The following is a 22,401-nucleotide window of genomic DNA, read 5'->3' as shown; positions in this document are numbered from 1 at the left end:
GGTTCTCCTCTATCGGCCAGCAAAGAGGCACGGAGCAATCACATTCCCGCCTGTCACGGCCACATTTCAACATGCCAGACAGTCGTAATAAAGCAGCCAATCATCGCTCTTCGAGGGCCGTCGTGGCCAATCGTACAACGCCCCCTTCATTGACGGCTTGATGCTAGCCCCGCCTCCACCCACCACGGGGCCACTCTAGCCCGCCCCCTCGAACCAGCCTCTGAGGGAGGAACTTTCCCTCTCTATGGTGAGGGGCCTCTGTCGAGCCCCGCCCCCTCGCTGAGCGGCTTTGCGTGAGGGAAATTCCTCCAGCCTGCGGCTCTGCGCATGGGCGGCGGCGGCACGAGCCGCGTCTCCCCCGCACGCCTGACGTCCTCGCGGGCTCTGCCCCCGCTCTTTTCCCGCTAGGTGGTGGTTTGCGACGGCCGCGCTTGACGGCTGCTGGGATCCCCCTGTGCTCCCCCAACTGGTTGTCAGGGCGGCGCGCTTTACGGCCCGGCGGCGATGGCGGAGGGAGAACGGGCGGAGAGCGGCGGCGGCGGAGGAAGCTCCGGGCGGCCGCCTCAGGAGGGCGAGCCGGGGGCGCTGGAGCGAGCCGAGGCCTTCAAGACCCAGGCGAATGATTACTTCAAAGGTAGCGCCTGCCGGGGAGGGCAGAGCGGAAAGGCGGAGGGGGCGGGGCATGGCACTTGGAGGGGCGGGGCTTCCCCGAGGGAGGGGCCAGTGGTGGAAGGGGCGGGGCCTCCCCGAGGGAGGGGCGGCTTAGCTGAGGGGCGGGGCTACTGGGGACAGAAGGGTCTCCTCGAGGGAGGGGCTTCCCCAGTGAGGAAGTTTCCTGTGGGAGGGGCGGGGCTGTCTGAGAAGGAGCCAGTGGGAGAAGAGGGGCTCCTTGAAGGAGGGCCGCCGGGGGGGGGGCTGAAGGTGGTCTTGAGGGAGGGGGTTCCTGGCGTGAGGATGCGGATGGCTGTGGGGGCGAGGGAACCAATGAGGGACTTCATGGGGCAGGGGGTGGGGGGGGTGAGAGGAGGGGCTTCTTCGAATTGTGCCCTGTTGGGAGCAGGCGGGTGTCATCAGTGGGAGAGTGAATAAGTAACCTGCCCAGGAGGAGGTTTGTTAGCGGGCAGCAATGAAGCGTCGCTCGGCACACCAGTGGTACGTGTGCGTGTGGGGGGTCATTGTGGGTTAGAGGTCACAGTAAAGAGCCAGTGGGCAGGGGTCTTCTTGGGGGAGGGTGAATCTGTGGATAAGTAGGTCTGCGTAAGGGGACATCTTTAGAGGATGCAGAGGTGTGTGTGTGTGGCTTTTTGATTGGAGAGCCATTGGGGAGTGGGGCAGAGGGGGGAAGAAGGTTAGTTAAGGACAACATGGTCGGCTTGGAGGGATGTCCTTCACAGGGGGAGAAGGCAAGGGGCACTGGGAAGCTGGACCACTGCCCCTCCTTCACTTATTACGTGAGCAAAGCGCTTTTCATGACTTGAGTATTGAATTAGCAGTACTCAGGACCTTGGTGTCCGCTGGCTGGCTGGCTAGTTAAAATTCCTGAATACTTGTTGGGGGTTCCTGGCCTGGGTCACTTCCTTGCCCGCCCCCCGCCCATTACATGTGGTCTGTTAATTACGTCCAAGGGGGCTGCTGCTGCTTTCCATCTTGTGACATGTGCCCAGTGAGCCTGCAGTGCTAGCACAACAAATTGCCCAAGCATCCACTAGAATGATCTGTTCAAGGGAAAGCATTGTGATCCATTCAAAGGGATCATAATTTCTGGAGGTAGCAGCAACAGCAGCAAAACAGCGGATTTGCAGAGCTTTGGGGATGCTGCTGAACAACAGGTTAGATCCACTGCAGCTCCTTGGAGCTGGTGACTTGGTATATGGCTTTGCTGATAAGGATTCATTTTCAATAGCTTTTTTGGGAGGATTAAATCCATTTAGAACCACCCTTACATGAACCATCAGTTTGCCATTTCTAAGGTGAATGACTAAGGTGAATAAGACTGGCTCCCTTGGATACTTATCCTCATGATAAGGTCTGTAATTAAACAGTTCTGGCCTCTTGGACTCTGCATTTGTTAGCATCTTTGCCAACTTCCAGAATGTGACTCTCCTTTAATCCCTGGCAATGCTGATTTATGCCCGAAGCAAGAAATTTTGTAGCTTCTTAGTTTGTATTTAATTTTGGCTTTTATGGATGCATGTAAGTGAGAGAGGGGAGTTCCATATATAAAAATGTGCACATTTCTGTTTGTTTTCTAGTATAATTAGTTCATTTTCTACTTTGTCATGTAATCTGTGGTATCTCACCCTAGGTTCACATTAATAGTTATTTCTGTTTAATGTGCTTTTTGCTTCTAGCATCACTGACAATACATACATTAACTTATATTTTGTAATTTTTTGGCAGGGGGCAATTTGATTGTGCAACCAGCCTAGCTTTATCGCCATCCCTGGTTCCCCACTTCATTTACAAATGTCCATGAAAAGTATAAGAAAACCCACTTGTTTTGCTACGTTCCTGTCACTTTGATATTGGGTACAGAAAGCTGGTTAAATGCATTAAGGGATAACTAACGTCTGATCTGGCCACAGTCACATGTGTCTCAGTTACATCCCATTTGGACTACTGTAATGTGCTCTACATGGGGCTGCCTTTGAAAACTGTTCAGAAACTTTGGTTGGTCCAGAATGCTATGGCCAGACTGTTGACCGGGACCGGTTACAGGGAGCATGTGACTCCCTCCCTTGTTACAACAGCTTCACTGGCTGCTGGTCTGTTTCCAGGTAGAATTCAAAGTGCTGGTTATGATCTATAAAGTTATGCTGGTTATGATCTGCACCAGGCTACCTGAAAGACAGTCTTCTCCCATATGAGCCTGCTCAGTTCTTAAGATCTTCTGAAGAGGCCACCTCAAAAGACCTTCTTTTGAGACCACCACCTTCAGAGGCAGATTTTGGTGGTCAGCTGAGAGAGGGCCTTTCAGGTGGCTGTTCCCAGGCTGTGGAACTTCCTCCAAAGGGAGGCTAGCTTTCCTCTCTCTCTGTTGTCTTTCTGCTGGCAGGCAAAAACTGCTTTATTTAAGAAGGCCTTCAGCCTGTAAATGGTGGGTTGGGTGCTGATTTTATTCTGTAATGGTTCTGTTTTTATTGTATTTTAATGTATTGTTCTATTGTTTTAATCATTTTTAATAGTTTTTGTAAGCCGCCTTGGGTGCCATTTTTTGGTAGGCAGCTGGGGTACAAATAAAATAAATAAATCAATAATCCACATAATGTGTTTTTGAATATACCCTCAGAAAGAGGTTAGATAGAACTTGGGGTATGTGCTACTCTGTCAAGAGAAGTCTGTACATCTACTGCAGCCTTCCCCAGCCTGCTGCTCTCCAGATGTGTTTGGCTACAACTCTCATCTTCCCCAGCTACCATAGAGGCCATTAGGTTGGGGAAGGCTCGTCTACTGAGTTGTTTGTCCATGAGAGAATGTCCCTCCCAGGTGCCTCAAGAGACAGCAGTTCTTTTCCTTCCTTGGTCTCATTGACCTCCAAGCGCTGTCTTAACAGCACAGTCCTATGCTTGTGTACATGGAAGTAGGTCCCATTGAATTCAGTGGCACTTGCTCTCAGGTAACTGTGTATAGGATTGCAGCCTGAGCCTGATCAGAAAGGAGAAGAAAACACTGGGCAGGGGGGAGGGGTCCAGGCTAGCTTTTCTGTATGGAAAGCTGCAGGTGCAAGTGCTGCAGGAGCGGGTTTTCTTCTGCAGGGCAGCAGTCCCCTACCCTCCATCAGGACTCCGTGGAGGGAAGAGGAGGAGAAGAGCGTGGAGGGCCCATCTGAAGGCCTTTCCTGACTCTTGTGGGAAATGCAAGGTGCTGCTAGAACTAGGGCAGGGGTAATGCAATTTGTGGCCCTCCTGATGTTTTGGCCTACAACTCCCATCATCCCTCACAATTAGCTATGCTGGCTAGGGCCTGATGGGAGTTGGCCCAAAATTTGGCGGGCCGCAAGTTGCCCACCCTTGCCGCAAAACCATCTCCTTTGTCATCATCCAGAAGTGACCTTGGGTTGTGTGTAGACAACGTTTGTCACTCACTGACAAAGGAGAGAGCTGGAGTGCAGACTCCTCTTTAAATCAGAATGTGCATCTTTGTACTTGTTTGCCAGGTGAACAGCTCCAGAGTAGCGCTCCCACCCCCCATGGATCCTGTAGGGATGCTTCTTCCTCTTGACAAAGCAGAGGAGAGGAGAACTCTGGGATATCCTGACCTGATTTCTCTGTAGTCCTTGTTCTGTTTAGGTGCAATGTACTCCTCTGTGTAAATGGCACAGGAGAACCACCATGAAGAAGCATCGCATGCCTTACCTTTGCTTGTGTGAGCACAACCTCTGTTTCGTTACAGCTCTGGGCTCTGTGGCATCAAGTGGCTTATAGCTCCTGTGTTGGTTCTCTGCTAACGACTCTTTTTATGGCTTTCCTTCCTTCCACCCTCCCCTCCCAGCAAAGGACTATGAGAATGCAGTGAAGTTTTACACCCAGGCCATTGAACTGAACCCCACCAACGCCATCTATTATGGCAACCGGAGCCTGGCCTACCTGCGGACAGAATGCTATGGCTATGCCCTTGCTGACGCCACCAAGTCCATTGAGTTGGACAAAAAATACATCAAAGGCTATTACAGGCGGGCCACCAGCAACATGGCCCTGGGCAAGTTCAGGGCAGCTTTGCGGGACTATGAGACGGTAAGTGAGGAGGAGGATGGACATGTGGTTTTCCTCACTCCTCTTAAGCGTCTAGGATTGCCACAACAAGAGGGAAGTGTGTTGGTTTGCATGGAGTTAAATTGCAAAGTTATAGCCAGCTCTGAATAATATGTTACGGGTCTACAGATTTTGGCTTAGTTTTTCTAGACAGCAATTATTTGTGGTTATCGCTACCCCCCCCCTGCAAATCCCCAGACATCCTCCAGGGTGTGCAGAGGGCTCATAGCAGAAGTGTGGTGTTCTGTCATTTACACTAGGGTAGCCTTCCCTAACCTGATGCCCTCCAGATGTTTTGGACTACAACCCTCATCATTGAACCCTGAACCTTGGCCATGATGGCTGGTGCTGATGGGAGTTGAAATCCAAAACATCTGGAGGGCACCACATTGGGGAAGGCTGCACTAGGGTATGGGCAAAGTAAGAAACAGCAGGAGTCTCTTGAGCAGCGTGAGAGACTCCTGTTTTTTTAATGCTCTACAAACTCCAGTGTAAAGTGAGAGAAGACCCCTGCCCCCATTCTTTCTCCAGTCCTCTTCAATTCTCTAAGAATTTGGACTACAACTCCCAGCATTCCATATCCCCCAAATCAAATAAATGTAGTAAAATGGAAAAGATAAATACAACACCCCTAAGTAAATGCAGACTGCGGTGTTTAAAATCTTAATAGCTTTTGGCTATGAGTTGTAACTTCAGTTGACTGACATGAGCCTACCTGAACCATTGGCTTAGTTGCTGAGGTGTTGTGGAATGAGTGTGAGCATTCAAATAGCTCAGAAGTTAAAAAAAAAACACAACTGGCAGCTCACAGTGCTTAGAGACAGATGGGGCTGTATGTTGTTGGCTGGGAGGGATTTAGCAGATGAGGGAATAGACACACAACTAGAGTATTAGGCATCTCCGTGTGAGTGTGAAGGGGGTATGTCAGTAGTGAATGTGCCTTGGAATGATGTGTGTGAGAGAGCAAGAGGGGAAAAGGGATGTAGAGATATTACATGCAAATGCTCGAATACAAATTTACGAGGGTCTCCATGAAGTCACGAAGAGTCGGAAGCGACTGACCGAATAAACAATAACTACGTGTAAATATATATATAGCTCCTCTCCCCCCACCTTCCCTCTTTGCCTAGGTTGTCAAGGTGAAGCCAAACGATAAGGATGCCAAGATGAAGTACCAGGAGTGCAACAAGATCGTGAAACAGAAGGCTTTCGAGCGGGCCATTGCCAGCGATGAGCACAAGCGCTCTGTGGTTGACTCCCTGGACATAGAGAGCATGAGTAAGTTGTGTGTTGGGAACTGTACAAGGGAATATTGAGGGGGTTGGCTGTGGCATGACTGGAGGCCGTGTGCCCCAAGGCGACTGAGACCTTGCAGGGAGCTGCATGTCTTCTGTTGGCTTGGTGTGATGGTTTCGGAGGGACTTAATCCCCCCCACCCCCCATTGCTAAAGCTTGCTGGCAGGTGCAGTTCTGACAGGCGTTTTGGCCGTGCTCAGTAAGGAGACCAAATCTGTGTGGCAGCATTCAAGGGCAAAGGAAGAGAGTTGCTGGGGACAGGAACAAGCCCTTCTGTGCCCTTGCCCTTGAATATGAGCCAGAGGGCCCAGTTACCAGGCATCCCTTGCTTGTTCCCTGATTTGGGACATGGCTCACAAATCAAAGTTGTCTCCTGCGCTTCCTGCTAATCTCCAGGTTCTGCCCAGGGCTGTCGGATCTGTGTTAGCAGTAGATACCTTTGCTGCTGGACTTGTGAACAGTGGCTCTCAAACTTTCTATGCTCAAGAGTATCCTTTCAACATTGACCTGCCCTTGAAGAATCCCTGCATATTTGTCATGGAAATCCCATGTATTGCAGAGGATTCTGGGGCATGATCCGAGGTCTGGCTCAGTCTGCTGGAATTCACTGTAGCTCGTGTGTGCTCTAGAAAACACCTGATCTCTTCCCCCGCACCCCTCCGGCTCACACTGTAGAGGAAAATAAGCAAGCTGCTTTGCTGCTATTGATCTCTTCAATGGAAAATCCAGGGTTCCCCAGACCACTGTCTGAATGAGGAATGCAAGCCTTGTGGACAAGGAACAATGCCCAGAAGTGGAGAGACCTGAAATTAAGGCCATAGAGGACAATATCCAGCTTGTTATAAATCACAACAATGAGTAGGACTCCTATTCTTGTAGGGTGTTAACCTCCTTGGGTTAAGGCCGCTGCTGAAAGCCCCTTCATGCTTGGGTGGCTTTGTACCCATTCTGACTTGCTTAGAGACTGGGCTGGAAACAGTTGGTTGTGAGAAGGGTCAGGCTTTCTGCCTCTCATGGCATCCCTCCTTTCCAAGGGAGCCCTGCCATCCTCATGCTGGTGACTAATGCCATTTCACACGGGTGGCTGCGCCAAGGTTTCCTGCCAGGGCCCAAAATAGATCAGAATCTTGGATCATAAATAGATCTCAGCATGGAAAGGCTTAATCATTAAAAATAAATAGACTGCTGTTCGTAGTGGGCTGGCTGCTGGCACGAGCAGGGCTCTCTTAATCCCAGCGTCTGGACTAAGCTATGGCACGGTCGCATCCTGGACCCCCATGAATGTGGAATGTCTCAGGTTTCTGCAAATGGCATCCCCACTTCCATGTGTTCAAGGAAAGCTGGAGAAGAGGATGAAGGGACAGGAATGACCATGCCTTGAGGTTGACAGTCCAGCCCAATTACAGGAAAGTTGTCATGGCAAAGCACCCAAACTTTGTGGAAGCAGCTCTGTCCTGATGTACATCTGCATACCCACCCGCCATGCGCTTCCCTCGTTACCAGCAAGTGTTTGCACAGATGATTTGGGGACTCAGTGGCCCTCCCCACACTCTGGAAGACCAGAAATGGTCTATTGCAGGGAACCTCAGTCTCTGTCCCAGGGAACTGTGGGATTCTTGGGCAGCTTACCAGGGGCTCCTAAAGGAGAATATCTTTAAGAATGGGGGAGCTTCCCTGGAACACCTGGCCCACCTCTGCTGAGCTTCCTCTGCAGGGGAGCTTTGGGTGTGTTGCTGGTGCATGCTCAGTGTGCACAGGCTGAGGGGCCCCAACAGGACTAGCCCCCGTGTCCCTGCATGCGTGCCTCAGAACATGCAGGGGTTCTTCAGCAGATGAGGTGAGGTGAGTGGGAGGTTTAAAAGCTGTTGAACTGTTGGTCCACTGGAAAGAGACCCTTGTATTGGAGCAGGAGGGGGAAGCGTTCTGTAAAGAATGAGGGAGCAGGCCCGGTTCCCTTTCCATCCTGATGTCATTGAAGGGAAGGCATTAAGCCGCCCAGGTCCGTTTGGCCTGTGGCCATTCATGAAATGTGAAGGCAAGGACAGGTGACGGAAGCGTTCCACTGGGGCTCCCCTGTAAGACCCAGTGGAAGGTCGCCATTTTGTCTGTCGAAGGACAGAACCTGTGGGCAAAGCTAGGCCCGTTTTGCCTCTGGCCTCCTCTGCTCACCTCAGCCTTCCTGCTCCTTCTGCTTTCCCCAGCCATTGAGGACGAGTACAGCGGCCCAAAGCTGGACAGTGGGAAAGTGACGCCTGAGTTCATGAAGGAGTTAATGCAGTGGTACAAGGATCAAAAGAAACTCCACAGGAAATGTGCCTATCAGGTAACCTTCCTCCTCTCTTCCTTGAGAGCTGCTCCCTTGCCACGGCTGCAGAAGTGCTGAATTCAGAGAGGACGCGGGGTTACTGACGCCTGCTTGTAGACGGGTCTCGGGGCAGAAGCAAGGAGGGCACCATGAACCTCCCCCAGGCTGAGATGTTGCCAGAGGCTCACAGGGCTGCCTTAAGTAAATGAAGTAAAAGGGAGCCATTGCAGTTGGTCCATAATTGAAGGTACATCTCACAGAGACTACATATCCCCGTGGGCTGTTCGCACTCACTTCAAACAGGCACGTGAGGTTTCCATCAGTTACTCTTGTATAGTGCCATTAACCTTGCCCTTGTGACTTTTCCACAGCAGATAAGGGCAGATGATTTTACACGATTCTGTCCACATGGTCTGAACAGCAGTATCTCTCTTCCAAATCCATCAATCTGAAGATTTTATGCAAAGCAGATATTTTTGTGCTCTGTGGCAATGGTTCATGGTCAAAAAGATCAGGGCAATAGAAGTTGGGGGTCATGGGAGGAGAGAAGGAAGGTGGAAGAGGCCACAATCACTAGGATCCCTGCTCAGACACCCTGGCTTCTTAGCCTTTAGGCACCATGATTCACACATGTTTGTTTATTTATTTATTTCATGTCTATACTGCCCAATAGCCAAAGCTCTCTGGGCGGTTCACAAAATTAAAACCAAACAGCACACAATAAAACAATTTAAAATATATAGAACATTAAAACCACAATATAACAATACAACCACAATAAAACCTAGCAGCAGTGCAGGAGTTTAAAATACAGATTTAAAACAGCAAAGCTAAAAGTTTAGAAAACTAAAATGCTAAAATGCCTGGGAAAATAAAAAGGTCTTCACCTGGCGCCGAAAGGAATACAATGTAGATGCCAGGTGAAACTCACTAGGGAGCTCATTCCAGAGCCGGGGTGCCACAGCAGAAAAAGCCCTCCCCCTAGTAGCCACCCGCCTCATTTCCTTTGGCAGGGGCTCATGGAGAAGGGCTGTTCCTCTTCTTCCTTTTTTTGGTACTTCTGAAGGGGGAGCCTTGCTAGTCTGTTGCAGCAAAAACAATGAGTCTTGTGGCACCTTAAAAGCTAACACATTTGTTATGGCATGAACATTGGTGGACTAATGTCCACCTCAGCAGACGTTAGCCTTCAAAGGACTTTTTTTTATTTTTTTGGTTTAAGAAAAATTGTCTGTGGTCACAAAGACTTTGGTTTACAATATTGTAATGATATTGTTGCACTATTATTACGTTTAATCTCAGATTTGTAACACTTTCCAGATTAAAGCTGAACTAAGCCATACCTATTAGAATGTCTATTGACTCCCCTCTGCACACCGCCACACATTTCTCTCTGTTAATCTCCCTGCCACCCCCACCCTGCCTGCTCTCTCACTGACTTCTCTTTCCCCTCTTGCAGATCTTGGTGCAAACGAAAGAGGTGCTATCAAAACTCCCCACCCTAGTAGAAACGGCATTAAAAGAGGTGAGTGTGTCTCCTTGTCCCTAAAGTTTCCAAATGAGAAGGTCCAGGGATAGCTCCAACCCTCCCCAAATACTCTGTTTCAGAACTCTTGGGAATCATCCAGTTGTCTTATAAAGGTACCTGCGTGCCTGTGCCGTATCTTCCAGCCTTAAGAAACATACGCTTTTATCAGTACGAAAATGACAAAGCCCAGTCAGACTCCCCCCACCCCCATTCCTAGTAGTTTGGTCCCACCTTGTTTTCTCATGACCCAACTGCTGTTTCCGCAAGCTGCAGCAGCAACTTCTGTATCTGTGTTACAGGCCTAAGCCAGCCTTCCCCAACCTGGTATCCCCAAGATGTGTTGGACTACAACTCCCAGAGTCCCCCAGCCGGCTGCCCTCATGGCTTTTACTGCTTCTGAGGATGACTGGGAATAACTTCTGAGCAGCCTCAGACTCTTTGGGGGATTTGTCAGACGCTTTGCAGTGCTGTTGCTCTGTGAGGGAGGCCAGAACACTGAAACGAGTTTAGGTTGGTTGGGGTCACCTGGACCGAAAAGTAAATTCTGCACACGCCATGCTAGCTGTGGGTCCTGCTAAGTAGAGTGGAGGCATTGGGCAGTAGCCAATGGTAGTCCTACTTCAACTAGACCCATTGAAATGAATGGGTCTCCTCTAAGTACAACTAGCACTGGATACTGCCCTTTGTCTAGGAAGCAGCCCATTCTGTGGCCTGCTTGTCCCCTAAAGTAGGCATGGGAAACTTGTGGCTCTCCAGATGTTTTGGCCAGCAACTCCCATCAGCTCTAACCAGCATAGCCAACGGTGAGGGCAGATGGGAATTTTAGGCCAAAACATCTAGAGGGCCACAAGTTGACAAGCAGCAGTACCAGTAGGGATCAGAAAAAACAGCTGTGAGGCTAGAAACCAAAATCAAAGGAACTGCTGCACCAATTGAATTCTCTAAGAAAAACTTAGAGACTTCTCTCAAGGATTCCCTCTCCCTTACTTCTTCCAAAGAAGACTCTTCTTTGGAACAAGTACGGGAGAGGGAATCTTCCAGAAAAGTCCCTAAGAGTTTTTCCGTTGATAGAGACCTGTATTGAAATGCTTTGGGAATTCAATTGGTGCAGCTGTTCTTTTTTTGATTTCGGGCCACAAGTTTACCCTGCTTTCCTAAAGAGTCCTATGCTATTTGTGAAGATGTTCATGTGACTGAGTTGAAAAATCCAAAGAGGATTCCCCACCCTACCCCTACTAATGAGCCTGGGGCACACGTTCCCCTATACTTGCCTCACCGAAATGATTGTGGGAGAAGAATTATCCAGGGATAATTATAAATAAGCATATTTGGCTTAGCTTTACACTTCTTCTGTTCTTTTTCTCTGTGGTGCAACCACACTTGGAATACTGTGTATGGTTCTGGTTACCACACTTTAAAAAAGATATTGTAGAGCTGGAAAAAGTGCAGAAAAGGGCCACTAAAATAATCAAGGGGCTGGAGCATCTCCCCTATGAGAGAAGGTTAAAGCAGCTGGGATTGTTTAGCCTGGAAAAAAGGAGGGTAAGGGGAGACATGATAGGGGTCTACAGAATTATGCATGGTGTGGAGAATGTGGATAGAGAGACATTTTTCTCCCTCTCTCAAAATACTAGAACCTGGGGTCATCCTATGAAGCTGATCGTTGGGAAATTCAGGACAGATAAAAGGAAGGACTTCTTCACACGGTGCATAGTAAACTATGGAACTCACTACCACAGGATGTAGTCAAGGCCACCAATTTGGATGGCATTAAAAGGGAGTTGGACAAATTCCTGGAGGGAAAGGCTATCAATGACTACTAGGCTTGAGGGCTATGTGCTACTTACAGTACCAGAGGCAGTGAGCCTGTGTACACCAGTTGCTGGGGAACCTGGGCAGGAGGGTGCTGTTGCACTCATGCTCTGCTTGTGGGTTCCTGGTCGGCAGCTGGTTGGCCACTGTGTGAACAGAATGCTGGACTAGATAGACCCTGGGTCTGATGCAGCATGGCTCTTCTTATGTTCCTGCTTCTTCATTCTAGACAGAGAAAATTACTGTCTGTGGAGACACCCACGGGCAGTACTACGACCTTCTGAATATATTTGAATTGAATGGGCTGCCATCAGAAACAAATCCATATGTATCCTTTCTTGGTCATTCTTTCTGGGTTGCTTCTATAGATCTGTTTCTGTCCTTAGATGGAATGGCAAATACCACAAGTTCTGAGGAGGAGGGAAAGACTGGGAGCCCTGGGAAAGAGAAGGGCGTCTTAAGGGGATAAGTAGAAGGAGCAGCTTGCATTTCCCCACAATTCCCCCTTCTCCTGACAGTCAGTGTGAGGGAGCTGGCCAGCTGGGACCAACAGGTTTCTTTTTATTTGTTGTGGTTTTAATGTTTTACATTGTTTTACTGTGTGCTTGTTGGTTTTAATTTTTGTGAACCGCCCAGAGAGCTTTGGCTATTGGGTGGTATAGAAATCAATCAATCAATCGTTAGAGGGAAAATTGTAGGCCAGTTGTAGATGGTCTCATTGACTGTCTGCAGTTGTGTTTCCCAGTGGGGATGAATTTGGTTCATACTCTGCAGTTGCCTCATGCTTGACCTAGGAAAGATTGGGCAATATAAAGGAATTCTGTCCCCCGATGGCTAGAAGCCTAATCTGAACCACCTGGTTGTTGACCACATTGGCATATAGTTGTCGAGAGGTGTTCAGATTTTTCTTTGTGAACAACTTTAAAAATAATGAAAACTGAGACTCCCCAACATTCCATGTAGGCTACTGGATTAGAGCCTGTCTGCAGAGCTGCCATGACAACGTTATTATCTTTTCGGTGCCAGGTCAAGACTTTTCTCTTTTCCCAGGCATTTGGCAGCATGTGATGAGTTTTAATTGATCTTGGGTTTGTTTGGTGGATTGCTCAAAGCTGTTTTTAGATATATGTTGTCTCTGTGTATACTGTCTGTTTGTATGTTTTTCATGTTTTTAAATTTTGAATATTGTGTTTTTAATGTTTTCAACCTTTGTAAACCGCCCAGAGAGCTTCGGCTCTGGGGCGGTATAGAAATGTAATAAATAATAAGAAGAAAAACTCTTGGGGTTGGAATGTTCTGGAATTTCATCCAGCTGACCTTTACTCCACCCATTTTGCTCTGAGGGCAGGATCCTCTTCCCCCACATAGCAATATTGACCGGGTTTGCACATCATACCAATTCCTAGGTTGTTTAACCCAGGAAAAGGTGTGGCAGCACTACCTCCCGCATTCTTGTTGCTTCCACTTAAATCATCAACCCAGGAGCATGACATCCGAACCTGGAACTCTGGGTTGTTTTGGGGTTAAACAACCCAGAGTTTACTCAGTCATCACTCATGGTTTGTTGTTGGATTAAACTATGGTTTGTTTAACCCCTAAACATCCCAGAGTTCTGGATTCAGATGTCCCATAACAACCCTGGAACAGAGTGTTCTTGGGTTGTTGATTACAGGTGTTTGAAAGCAGAAGTGATGAGCACATAGGGAGAAGCTCACGCACTGCCATGTGGCCCCACCTATCCCTTGGTTAAACAACCCAGGAATTGGCTTGACATGTGAACTGGCCCACTCAGTTACTTTTGTAATTGCCCTGTGAGTTCCTTGGGAGCAGCCAGCATTAGCCCACCTTTGACATCTAGCTAACCATCCATCTCAGCCTAGTTCTCACCACTCCATCTTTTGATTTGTGTGAACCTTGGCTTCGAGAACTCTGGGTGGGGTGCAGCATGTCTTGAGAAGGAAGATCCTCACAAGGCACAGAATGAGAGAAAGGAAGCTGGGGGAACCAAGCAAATGCATACAGGTCAGCCACGGAAAGACTGCAGTTTCCCACTGGGACAGTGTTTTTTTCCTGAGCACACCCCTTCCCTGCTGCAGATATTCAACGGGGATTTTGTCGACCGTGGCTCCTTCTCTGTAGAGGTGATATTAACGCTCTTTGGTTTTAAGCTGCTATATCCGGATCATTTCCACCTACTTCGAGGTAAGGGCCTCCTCCCCACAATAGCTCAGCAGAGAAAGAAGGGGCAGGATTCCTTCCCATCTGTCCGCTCACCTAGCACTTGTTCATTGCCTCTTTTGCCTGGTCTTTATCAAGTGCCTTAAAATAACAACAATGAAGAGTCTTGTGATACCTTCAAGCCTGACAAATTTATTTTGGCATAAGATTTTACGGACGCTGTCCAGTTCAAATAATTAAACCAAAAACCTCTGGCTGCCCTCCCTGCACCCTCTCCTGAAGGCCTTTTGTTATGACCTTTAGCTCAGCAAATGCACATTTGTAAGTCATTGATACTGTGTTTTGCTCCAGGGATAGATGTTGTTATATTCTCCTAGCTCTATTTTGTGCCAGGGGAGAGAGCCAGTGTGGTGTAGTGGTTAGAGTGTTGGACTGGGACTCGTGAGATCTGGGTTCCAGTCCCCACTGGACCACGAAGCTCACTGTGTGATCGTGGTCCAGTCACTGACTCTCAGCCTAACCTACTTCATGGGGCTGTTGTGAGGATTAAAATGAAGAGGAGGAGGAGGAGGAGGAGGCCATGTAAGCCTTCTTTGGTTCCTTGCAAGAGGAAAAAAGGCAGAATATAAATGTAATAATAAAAAGCAAAAAGAATGTGAAACCTCTCTGGAATGGTGCATCTGCTGCTGTGATTGCCTTTAAGGAAGGGAAGATTACTTCATCTGGCACTGAAAAAGACCACAGTGTAGGTGCCAGGCAAGTCTCTCCAGGGAGGGCACCATCACTGAAAATGTGCCTTGGGGGTGCACTTCTTAGAAAAATGAACGTTTTCATGTCTCTGGGTGGTTGTTCGTTTTCCCCCACGGTGCAGCCCAGGTGTTGGAACGCATGCCCCGCCTGATGGTTTAAGTTCCTGCCTGAAACCCTGGAGAGCCGCTGCTGCCACGCAGCGCCGACAGTACTGGGCTAGATGGACCTGTGTTCTGACCCCCTGTGTCCTGGAGAGCGGCTGCCACTCAGGGGAGATGGTCCTCCGCTGGATGGGCCAGTGGTCTGACTCTGCTAAGGCAGCCTCGTAGCTCAGGCTTTGTGTTCCTTTTGGTTGTTCTCTCCCTTATTCTTTGGAGCCTGTAGGCAGGGCTGGCTCAAGAGACTTTGCCCCAGTGGCTGCATCGCCCAGTCCAAGAAGCACAGTGCTTCTGCATCCTCTGTGGTGTTGCCGGACAGCGCAGCACGGTTTTGTTGGCACCCCGAAAGAGATTTCTCTGCAAAGCAGCCGCTCAGGTTGCTTGTGCAGCTGTGCCAATCCTGTTTGTGCCGATACCTGGCCGTGGAGGTTTCTTGGACGGGGAGGGGGGCAGCCCTTGCCTGAAGGAAGCAAGCTAGTTCAGACAAAAAGCAGGCTGCATTGTGACCTGTAATTTCTCCTGATTCCTCCTGCCCTCTAGGGAACCATGAAACCGACAATATGAATCAGATCTACGGGTTTGAAGGAGAGGTCAGAGCCAAATACACAGCCCAGATGTTTGAGCTCTTCAGCGAGGTCTTTGAGTGGCTGCCTCTGGCGCAGTGCATCAATGGCAAAGTCTTGGTAAGGAGGCTGCGATTTGGGCTCGCTGGAGGGGCTGGCGCAAGTCCACAGGGGGCTCCTTGGTGATGCTTCTTGCTGATACTGGCCATTGTTTCTCCACCAGATAATGCACGGTGGGCTCTTCAGTGAAGACGGCGTAACATTAGATGATATTCGGAAGATCGAGAGAAACCGGCAACCTCCAGATTCGGGTGAGTGTGGAGGGGTGGGCTGGTGGAGGCCGGGGTGTGGTGCTTCTGGCTGGTGTGGGCCATTCTCTGTTCCTATGGGGCTGTCACACGCAGGGAAAGATGTCTTCTTCGTGGGTTGATTTTTATTAGTTTTAGCCTATTTATGGATTAAATGCGCACACTATTTGTGCGTGAGGAAACAATACAATAGTTCTAAACAACAAAAAAGCCTACTTTGCGGGGGGGGGGGGGCAGGCGGTTAGATCAGGGGTGGTCAATGCATGGGCTCCCGTTGCAGCCCCCACAGAACTTGGGCAAACCTGATTTTTTTTTTTAAAGAATGATTATTTTTTTAAGGGAAAAAATGGCATCCGTAACTGCTACAGACCACCGAAAGGGTCACGTTTCCCTTGCAAATAAGCTAGACGTGACACCTTGGGTGCTTCGTAGCAGCTACAGATGGCGTTCCCCCACCATGTATTTATTTATTTTGGGGGGCATCCTGGGGGGGGGGGCAAACCGTCTGGGGCGAAAATGGCCCCCAGAGCTCCCAGAGTTGCCCACCAGTTTCAGACGGCACACATGTAATTTGAGTTACGGCGGGCACCATCTCACTTTCCCTTTTCTTTCAGGAGTATCTCTTTTAAGATGGTGCTTGTCATCTGTGGCTTTTAGAAGTTCCTGTAATACAAATAATCTATTTTTTAAAAAAATTGCTGGCTGATTTATCAGAGGCACATTTATGTTAATTCTGAATGTTTAAAATCAATTAATCTGACTGGTTTAATCACCTGAACAACACAAGCCTACTTGTTGTTTTTTCTTCTCCCCCCACTGCAACTTTCACTCCTGGTGTCGCTCCCTGTGCCTCTTAGCAGCCTGGGTATGCAGAAATTTGGCAGGCAAAGCTTTCCTGGCAGAGAGAGGAAGTGCTTGGGAGAGCTTCACATGTCACGTCTGTGCAGTTTCGTCTGTCCTTAAAGATGGAGAAGCAGCGCTTGAAAAAAAGCGGGGAGCCCAGGGCCCTTGCAGATTGGGCTAAGCAGAAGGCCTGAGCTTCAGGACGGGATATTCAGGCCTCTTAAGAGCTGGTAGCCAGGATCGGGTAGCACCAGGCCACTCGGCGTCCCTTCCTTGCTTTCCCTTCCTCCTTGTGTTTTTATTTGACTGCTCGCCTTCCCATTGGCAGGTCCCATGTGCGACTTACTCTGGTCAGATCCTCAGCCCCAGGTGAGTCCTGCTTTGGCAACCTCTGGGACCTCCCTGCCTGCACGCTTCCTTTCGCCTGGCTCAGCTGCTTGGCCTTGTCTGGATTCTGGGCATCTTTGGAATGGTGTTGCTGTTTGGTGCACCTGCCTGTCCAAGCTGGCCATTTCTCTCCTTTAGTCTTCAGGCTACCCTAGATAGGGCCCTGGCTCCTCCTTCGACCACCCCTTTAACTGTCGGCATCTGGCAGTCACCACAGGAACTTGCCCACCTCCCCTGTCCAACTCAGACCTGCCTTATCTTGCAAAGAGGGGCCAGAAGCTCCACACGAAGGTGCATGCGAAGGCGGTAGTTCGAGCCCGTCAGATGGATCAGCCCAGCCACATACTGCGATGGTGGAGGGGGGACCCCAAAATAACAAACAAGGACTGAACTGGGGAAAGGTTCAGTCTGCATGGCAGAGACAGAAGCATGCCGGGGGAGGCAGGCCCCGCTTCGGCTGTGCCTCTCCCCTTCCCATCCCCGAGCTGTTATACGTAACATTTGGGAGGGTACTTGACCCACCACTGTCTAGACTAGTTGCCGATCAGACTCCCGTGCATTCCTATGATTCCACCAAACATCAGTTCTTCGAGGGAGTGGGGCTGGCGGCCAAAATGTCATTTCAGGAGGAGTATAGGGGTTATGTTTACAAGGGCAAGAAAAGAGGACCCCTTCCTCCTCTTAGACTTGCCATCGCTGAACCATCCATGTCCTTCACCTCGTTTATCTCACTCAGGATGGCCGGTCGATCAGCAAGCGTGGTGTGAGCTGCCAGTTTGGGCCGGATGTTACCACAAGCTTCCTGGAGCGCAACCATTTAGACTATATCATCCGGAGCCACGAGGTCAAGCCCGAGGGCTACGAGGTGGCCCATGACGGCAAGTGCGTCACCGTCTTCTCAGCCCCCAACTACTGGTGAGTGAGGGCGTGTGGCGTTGTGGGCACTCTGCCTGCTTGCAGGGAGGTGGGAAGGTAGCAGGGCCTCCTCAGGCAGGGGAGCTGCCTTCCTCTGAGGGTCTTCTTCAGCCTTCCCCAACCTGGCGCCTTCCAGATGTGTTGGACTACAATTCCCATCACCCTAATGGCCATGATGGGAGTTGTAGTCCCACACATCAGGAGAGTGCGAACTCTCCTTTGACTGGCAGCGGTTCTCTGGGGGCTTTCCCAGCACCTGTTTCCTGAGAAGGTCCGTTTAGCGGAGATCCCAAGGAATGAATGTGGGATTTTCTGCATGCGAAACACATGCTGTGACTCTGAGATATGGCCCCTCGTAGAGGCGTGTGTGTGTGGGGGGGGGGGAGAGGGAGAGAGGAGTTAGTTCCTTGTCATTGGGGATGGGAAAGGTGCAAGGGGCTTTCCCCAAGGGCTAGTTCTTGTTGAGGCAGTCAACCACTGTCAAGGCTGTAGCACTTCAGACGGCAGGTGGAGGCTTGCATGACTGCATGGCCATCCAGACAAGCAAACCGATTCCCTGCACCCAGAAAATTTAGCATGGCAGGGAGAAGGGTGCAAGCCTTGCCCTCTCCCTGACATGCTAGTTTTTCTATATGCAGGGATTTGATTTCATGCGTATACAGGGACATCAGTCCTGTGAGCCCCCTACCAGCAGTCTGAAGAGGCACAGCCCTGGCATGGGCTGACCACAGCAGTGAGAGCTGGGTCCAGCAGTAACAGGCATCTGTCCCTCCATGAGTGTGGCAGGAATCAGTGGGAGGTCGGGGGGGGGAGACCAGGAGGACACAGCAGCTGACATTCTTTGGGCCACATGCAGCCCCTGAGGAGGAAGCCATCTTCCATTTTTGGAAGCATGGCTCTGCCATGCTTTTTTCCCCAGCCTGTTACCCACACAACATGTGTTTATGCCTCCCCTGCTGTCCCCTCTTGTTTGTTTGTTTGTTTGTTACAGTCCCAAGTACATGTTCCTGCTCCTCTCCTTTTTTTTATCCTCACAACAACCCTGTGGAGTAGGTTGGGCTGCATGTTGGTCCCCCCGTGAGCTTCATGGCTGAGCGGGGACTAGAATCCAGGTCTCCCAGTCCAGCCATAACACCACACTGGCTCTTGCCTCTCTCTGGCTGGTTCTCTCTCTGTCTGTCTTCAGTGCTGCGCTAACCACTTCTTGACATTCTCTTGCCAGTGACCAGATGGGCAATAAAGGTTCCTACATCCACTTGCAAGGCTCGGACCTGCGGCCAGAATTCCACCAGTTCACAGCAGTGGTGAGTCTTCGTCCCACAGGGCACTTCCGGGGCGGCGTGTCCATCAGTTGCACATGCTGCATTTGCAAACACACATGCACCGGCCCTCCGGTTTCCCTTCTGCTCTCTGTCCAGGCATTTTGCAGTCTGGGCGAGGTTTCTGTCAGAGAGAAGGTGTGTTCACTAACCCGGCTGCTTCTCCTTTCCCAGCCTCATCCGAACGTCAAGCCAATGATGTATGCCAATTCGCTGCTGCAGCTGGGGATGATGTAAGCTGCCCTCCTTCACCTCTGCTGGCCCTCACCCTTCTTCCCTCCTGCCTGGAGACCCCTGCGCTAGGCAGACGGCCGTGGTCTTCTTCATTTCTTTTTCTTTTACCATTTCTTCCAACATCAGCCTTCACTACAAAGCAGGGGTTATTTTGGGGGCAGGTGAATGGGAGGGAATGTGGCCGCGCCTGAGCATCTGCAACAGGGGTGGGATTTCTGAGGGTTGTGTATGAATAACACCCATAGCCAGAAAGCAGGTTCTGGCCCAGGGCGGCCCATTCTGTCTGACTCGTTCACGTCGCATGCGCACACAGGAGGAAATGGCAGTCAGAGTGTTGGAAATGACTGATTTTTTTTTAATATATTGGAAGACTGTATTTATTCCCTATCTTCTCTGATTTGCAATCTTTCTGCTGCTCTTCACCCTCCTCTTCCCGCTTGGTCAAACTCTGCCTTCCCAGACGCAGGCTGAGGGGAGAGGGGAATGCTCTCGTTGTCGGCCGCTGTGGTGCCCTTTGTCCTGGAAGGCGGAGGTTGACAGTGTGAGAGGTGCAAGTACCCCATCCATGTCCCTGCCCCCAGGGATGGCATTTGTATAGTATAGTAGCAAAGAAAAGGTTCAGGTGGCCCACTCTGAGCCTAGGCAGTCAAAGGTCAGGGAACCAGTCCCAAGCAGGAAACAAAGGTTCGGGTGAAGGACTGTGTCTTTTCTTCCAGGAGGCACTGCCCATCCATGGTAAACCTGAGGTCTGCCTTCTCTTGGCAGGAAAGGTGCTTGGCCACAGGTCAGTGCCTCATTTACCTGCCTCCCCCGCCCAAATATGTACTTAGTTGCTGCCATTGGTATGTTCACAGCTGTCCTAGTGTGAAAAATCCAGGCAGGTGTGGAAATCTGTCTTGGGATGGACAGGGAAACCATCAGTAGCATGTCTGGGATGAGAGCATTCGGGGGGAGAGAGAGAGAGAGAGAGAGAGTATGTGTGTGTGTGTGTGTGTGTGTAAACGAATTTCTCCTTCCATCTCAAAGCCAGCTGTGGCAAGTGCTTAGGTGAGCAGCACGGTCCTGGGCAACTTATCCATGGCCCAATTTGGCCTGCCAGCAACCTGTTCCTCGCTGCCATTCCTAGTTCCTCCCCATCGCATCTCCATTTCCCCGCAGGAGGCCAACTTCTAAGTAATTTTGGGTGGAGGCAGAGAGGTGTTTCGGAAGGGGAAGAATATTGTGCTGCCCTGTGGCTTTCTCCACCCCAGCATTCCAGCCTCATAAATCTGTCTTTGGACCTCTGTTCTAGGATTTGGTGCTGTAGGTATTTTGGGAAAGGGAAAATTCATCTGGGCATTTTTACATCTTTTCGACCCTAAGGTCTGCAGGCTTTGGGGCACCGTTGTCCTGGGGAATCTGGTTCCAAAGTCTCTTGAGATCCTTCGAACTCTCTTCCCTCTGACTGCCTTGGAAGGAGCCCTCTTAGTCTGGTTTATGCTCCTGCTAAGTTTCTGGGAAGCTCTGGATCCTCTGACCAGCTTTCTAGGGACCTTCCAGTTTTGAAATCTCAGTGGCCTTGGGGGAGGGGGGGGGGGAGAGAGAGAGAGAGAGACACCAGTCCCAGTCATTTCAGCCTGGCAGCAGAGACGAGCTGTGTCTGCTTTTTGGCTCCTGACTTCTTTGTGGGTGATTGTCTGTCCTTCCTTCCTTCCCTCCCCTGTCCAACCTGTTGTTTTCCTCTTCACCAGAAATAAGCCACAGAAAATGTAGGCAGGGAAGGAAAAAGGCCCATGTCAAAGGCCCATGCCCTTGTCAAAGGCCCATGGAACTGGGAAAGGGACACTGGGGTGTGGGGGGCTGTCCTTTAGGTTGCTCTCACTTTTTTCTCCCCCCCCCCCCTTGAGACTTCCCATTCTTGCTCTTGCTCTGGGAAGGAGTTGTCATTTCAGCTTTCCCAAACCAAAACGAGGCTGCTTTATTTCCTTGTGGCCGAAAAGAAGAGAAACCAGCGAATATTCCAGAATCACTTTGGATGTTGTTTTTTTCCATGCTGACCATGGAGGGTTTTTATACATCCAGGATTCCCTTTCCACTCGCCCTCCTACCTATTGAGCTATTTTACTGTCTGTAATTAAACGAAAAGATGTTAAAATAAAGTAACTATTGAAAGACTTCCTGGCTTGGGCTCAGTTTTCCTTTCTCCCTCTCAAACTGTTAACTCACACACACACGTGCGCGCGCACACACACACACACACACACACACACACTTTGTGTGCTCATTGTTTATTTCTAATCATAGGATAGTAGGGTTGGAAGGGGCCTACAAGACCATCGAGTCCAACTCCCTGCCCAATGCAGGAATCCAAGTCGGAGCATCCCCGACAGATGGCTGTCCAGCCTCGTCTTGAATACCTCCAGTGTGGGAGAGCCCACCACCTCTCCAGGTCATGGGTTCCATTGTCATATTGCTCTAACCGTCAGGACGTTTTTCCTGACATTCAGCTGGACTCTGGCTTCCTGTCACTTGAGCCCATTCTTCCGTGTCCTGCACTCTGGGATGATCGAGAAGAGATCCTGGCCTTCCTCTCTGGGACAACCTTTCAAGGACTTGAAGAGCGCTATCCTATCTCCCCTCAGCCTTCTCTTCTCAAGGCTAAACATGCCCAGCTCTTTCAGTCTCTCTTCAAAGGACTTTGTTTCCAGTCCCCTGATGATCTTTGTTGCCCTGCTCTGAACCCCTCCAGCTTGTCTAATCAAGGCTTGTCTAATTGGGCCTCCGCTTAACAGTCACAGCTTATTGGGATACAGATTTGTTGGGGAAGGGCTTTCCCCTGGTACATGGTGATGGTATGGCATCCTGGAGATGAGAGGGTTCTCAACACTGCCGCCAAGTGGTAGTAGACTGAAGAATCCACTGCTTCAATGCCCAGACCTCAGAATCTCTGAAGGTCTCATCCCTGCAAGAACAAAACTCCAAAGACAGAAGGGGGTGGGGAGGGAGCAAGGAGAGAGAAATCTAAGAGCGCAGAGGGAGGGAAACAGCCTGAGTGGTCTCTTCCCCATTCATGCAAGT

At 50.0% G+C, this 22,401-nt stretch overlaps 1 protein-coding gene across 1 annotated transcript; it reads left to right on the top strand.

Moving 5' to 3' along the window:
• Window positions 1-490: 490 nt before the first annotated feature.
• Window positions 491-21,498, top strand: PPP5C (protein phosphatase 5 catalytic subunit). Its single transcript, XM_084814784.1, has 13 exons — window positions 491-634; window positions 4,492-4,733; window positions 5,882-6,029; window positions 8,249-8,370; window positions 9,809-9,874; window positions 11,919-12,017; window positions 13,786-13,891; window positions 15,316-15,458; window positions 15,562-15,649; window positions 16,818-16,858; window positions 17,613-17,791; window positions 19,014-19,095; window positions 19,285-21,498. Exons 1-13 carry the CDS (start codon window positions 505-507, stop codon window positions 19,345-19,347), a joined length of 1,509 nt encoding a protein of 502 aa, XP_084670910.1. The 5' UTR covers window positions 491-504; the 3' UTR covers window positions 19,348-21,498.
• Window positions 21,499-22,401: the final 903 nt, after the last annotated feature.

The sequence above is a fragment of the Heloderma suspectum genome, chromosome 10 (assembly GCF_057233095.1).
Source record: "Heloderma suspectum isolate Gila_16-S chromosome 10, 16-S_ref, whole genome shotgun sequence".
NCBI classification, from domain to species: Eukaryota; Metazoa; Chordata; class Lepidosauria; order Squamata; family Helodermatidae; genus Heloderma; species Heloderma suspectum.
The sequence above is the reverse complement of the archived record's forward strand: the minus strand, read 5'-3'. Positions and strand labels throughout refer to the sequence as shown.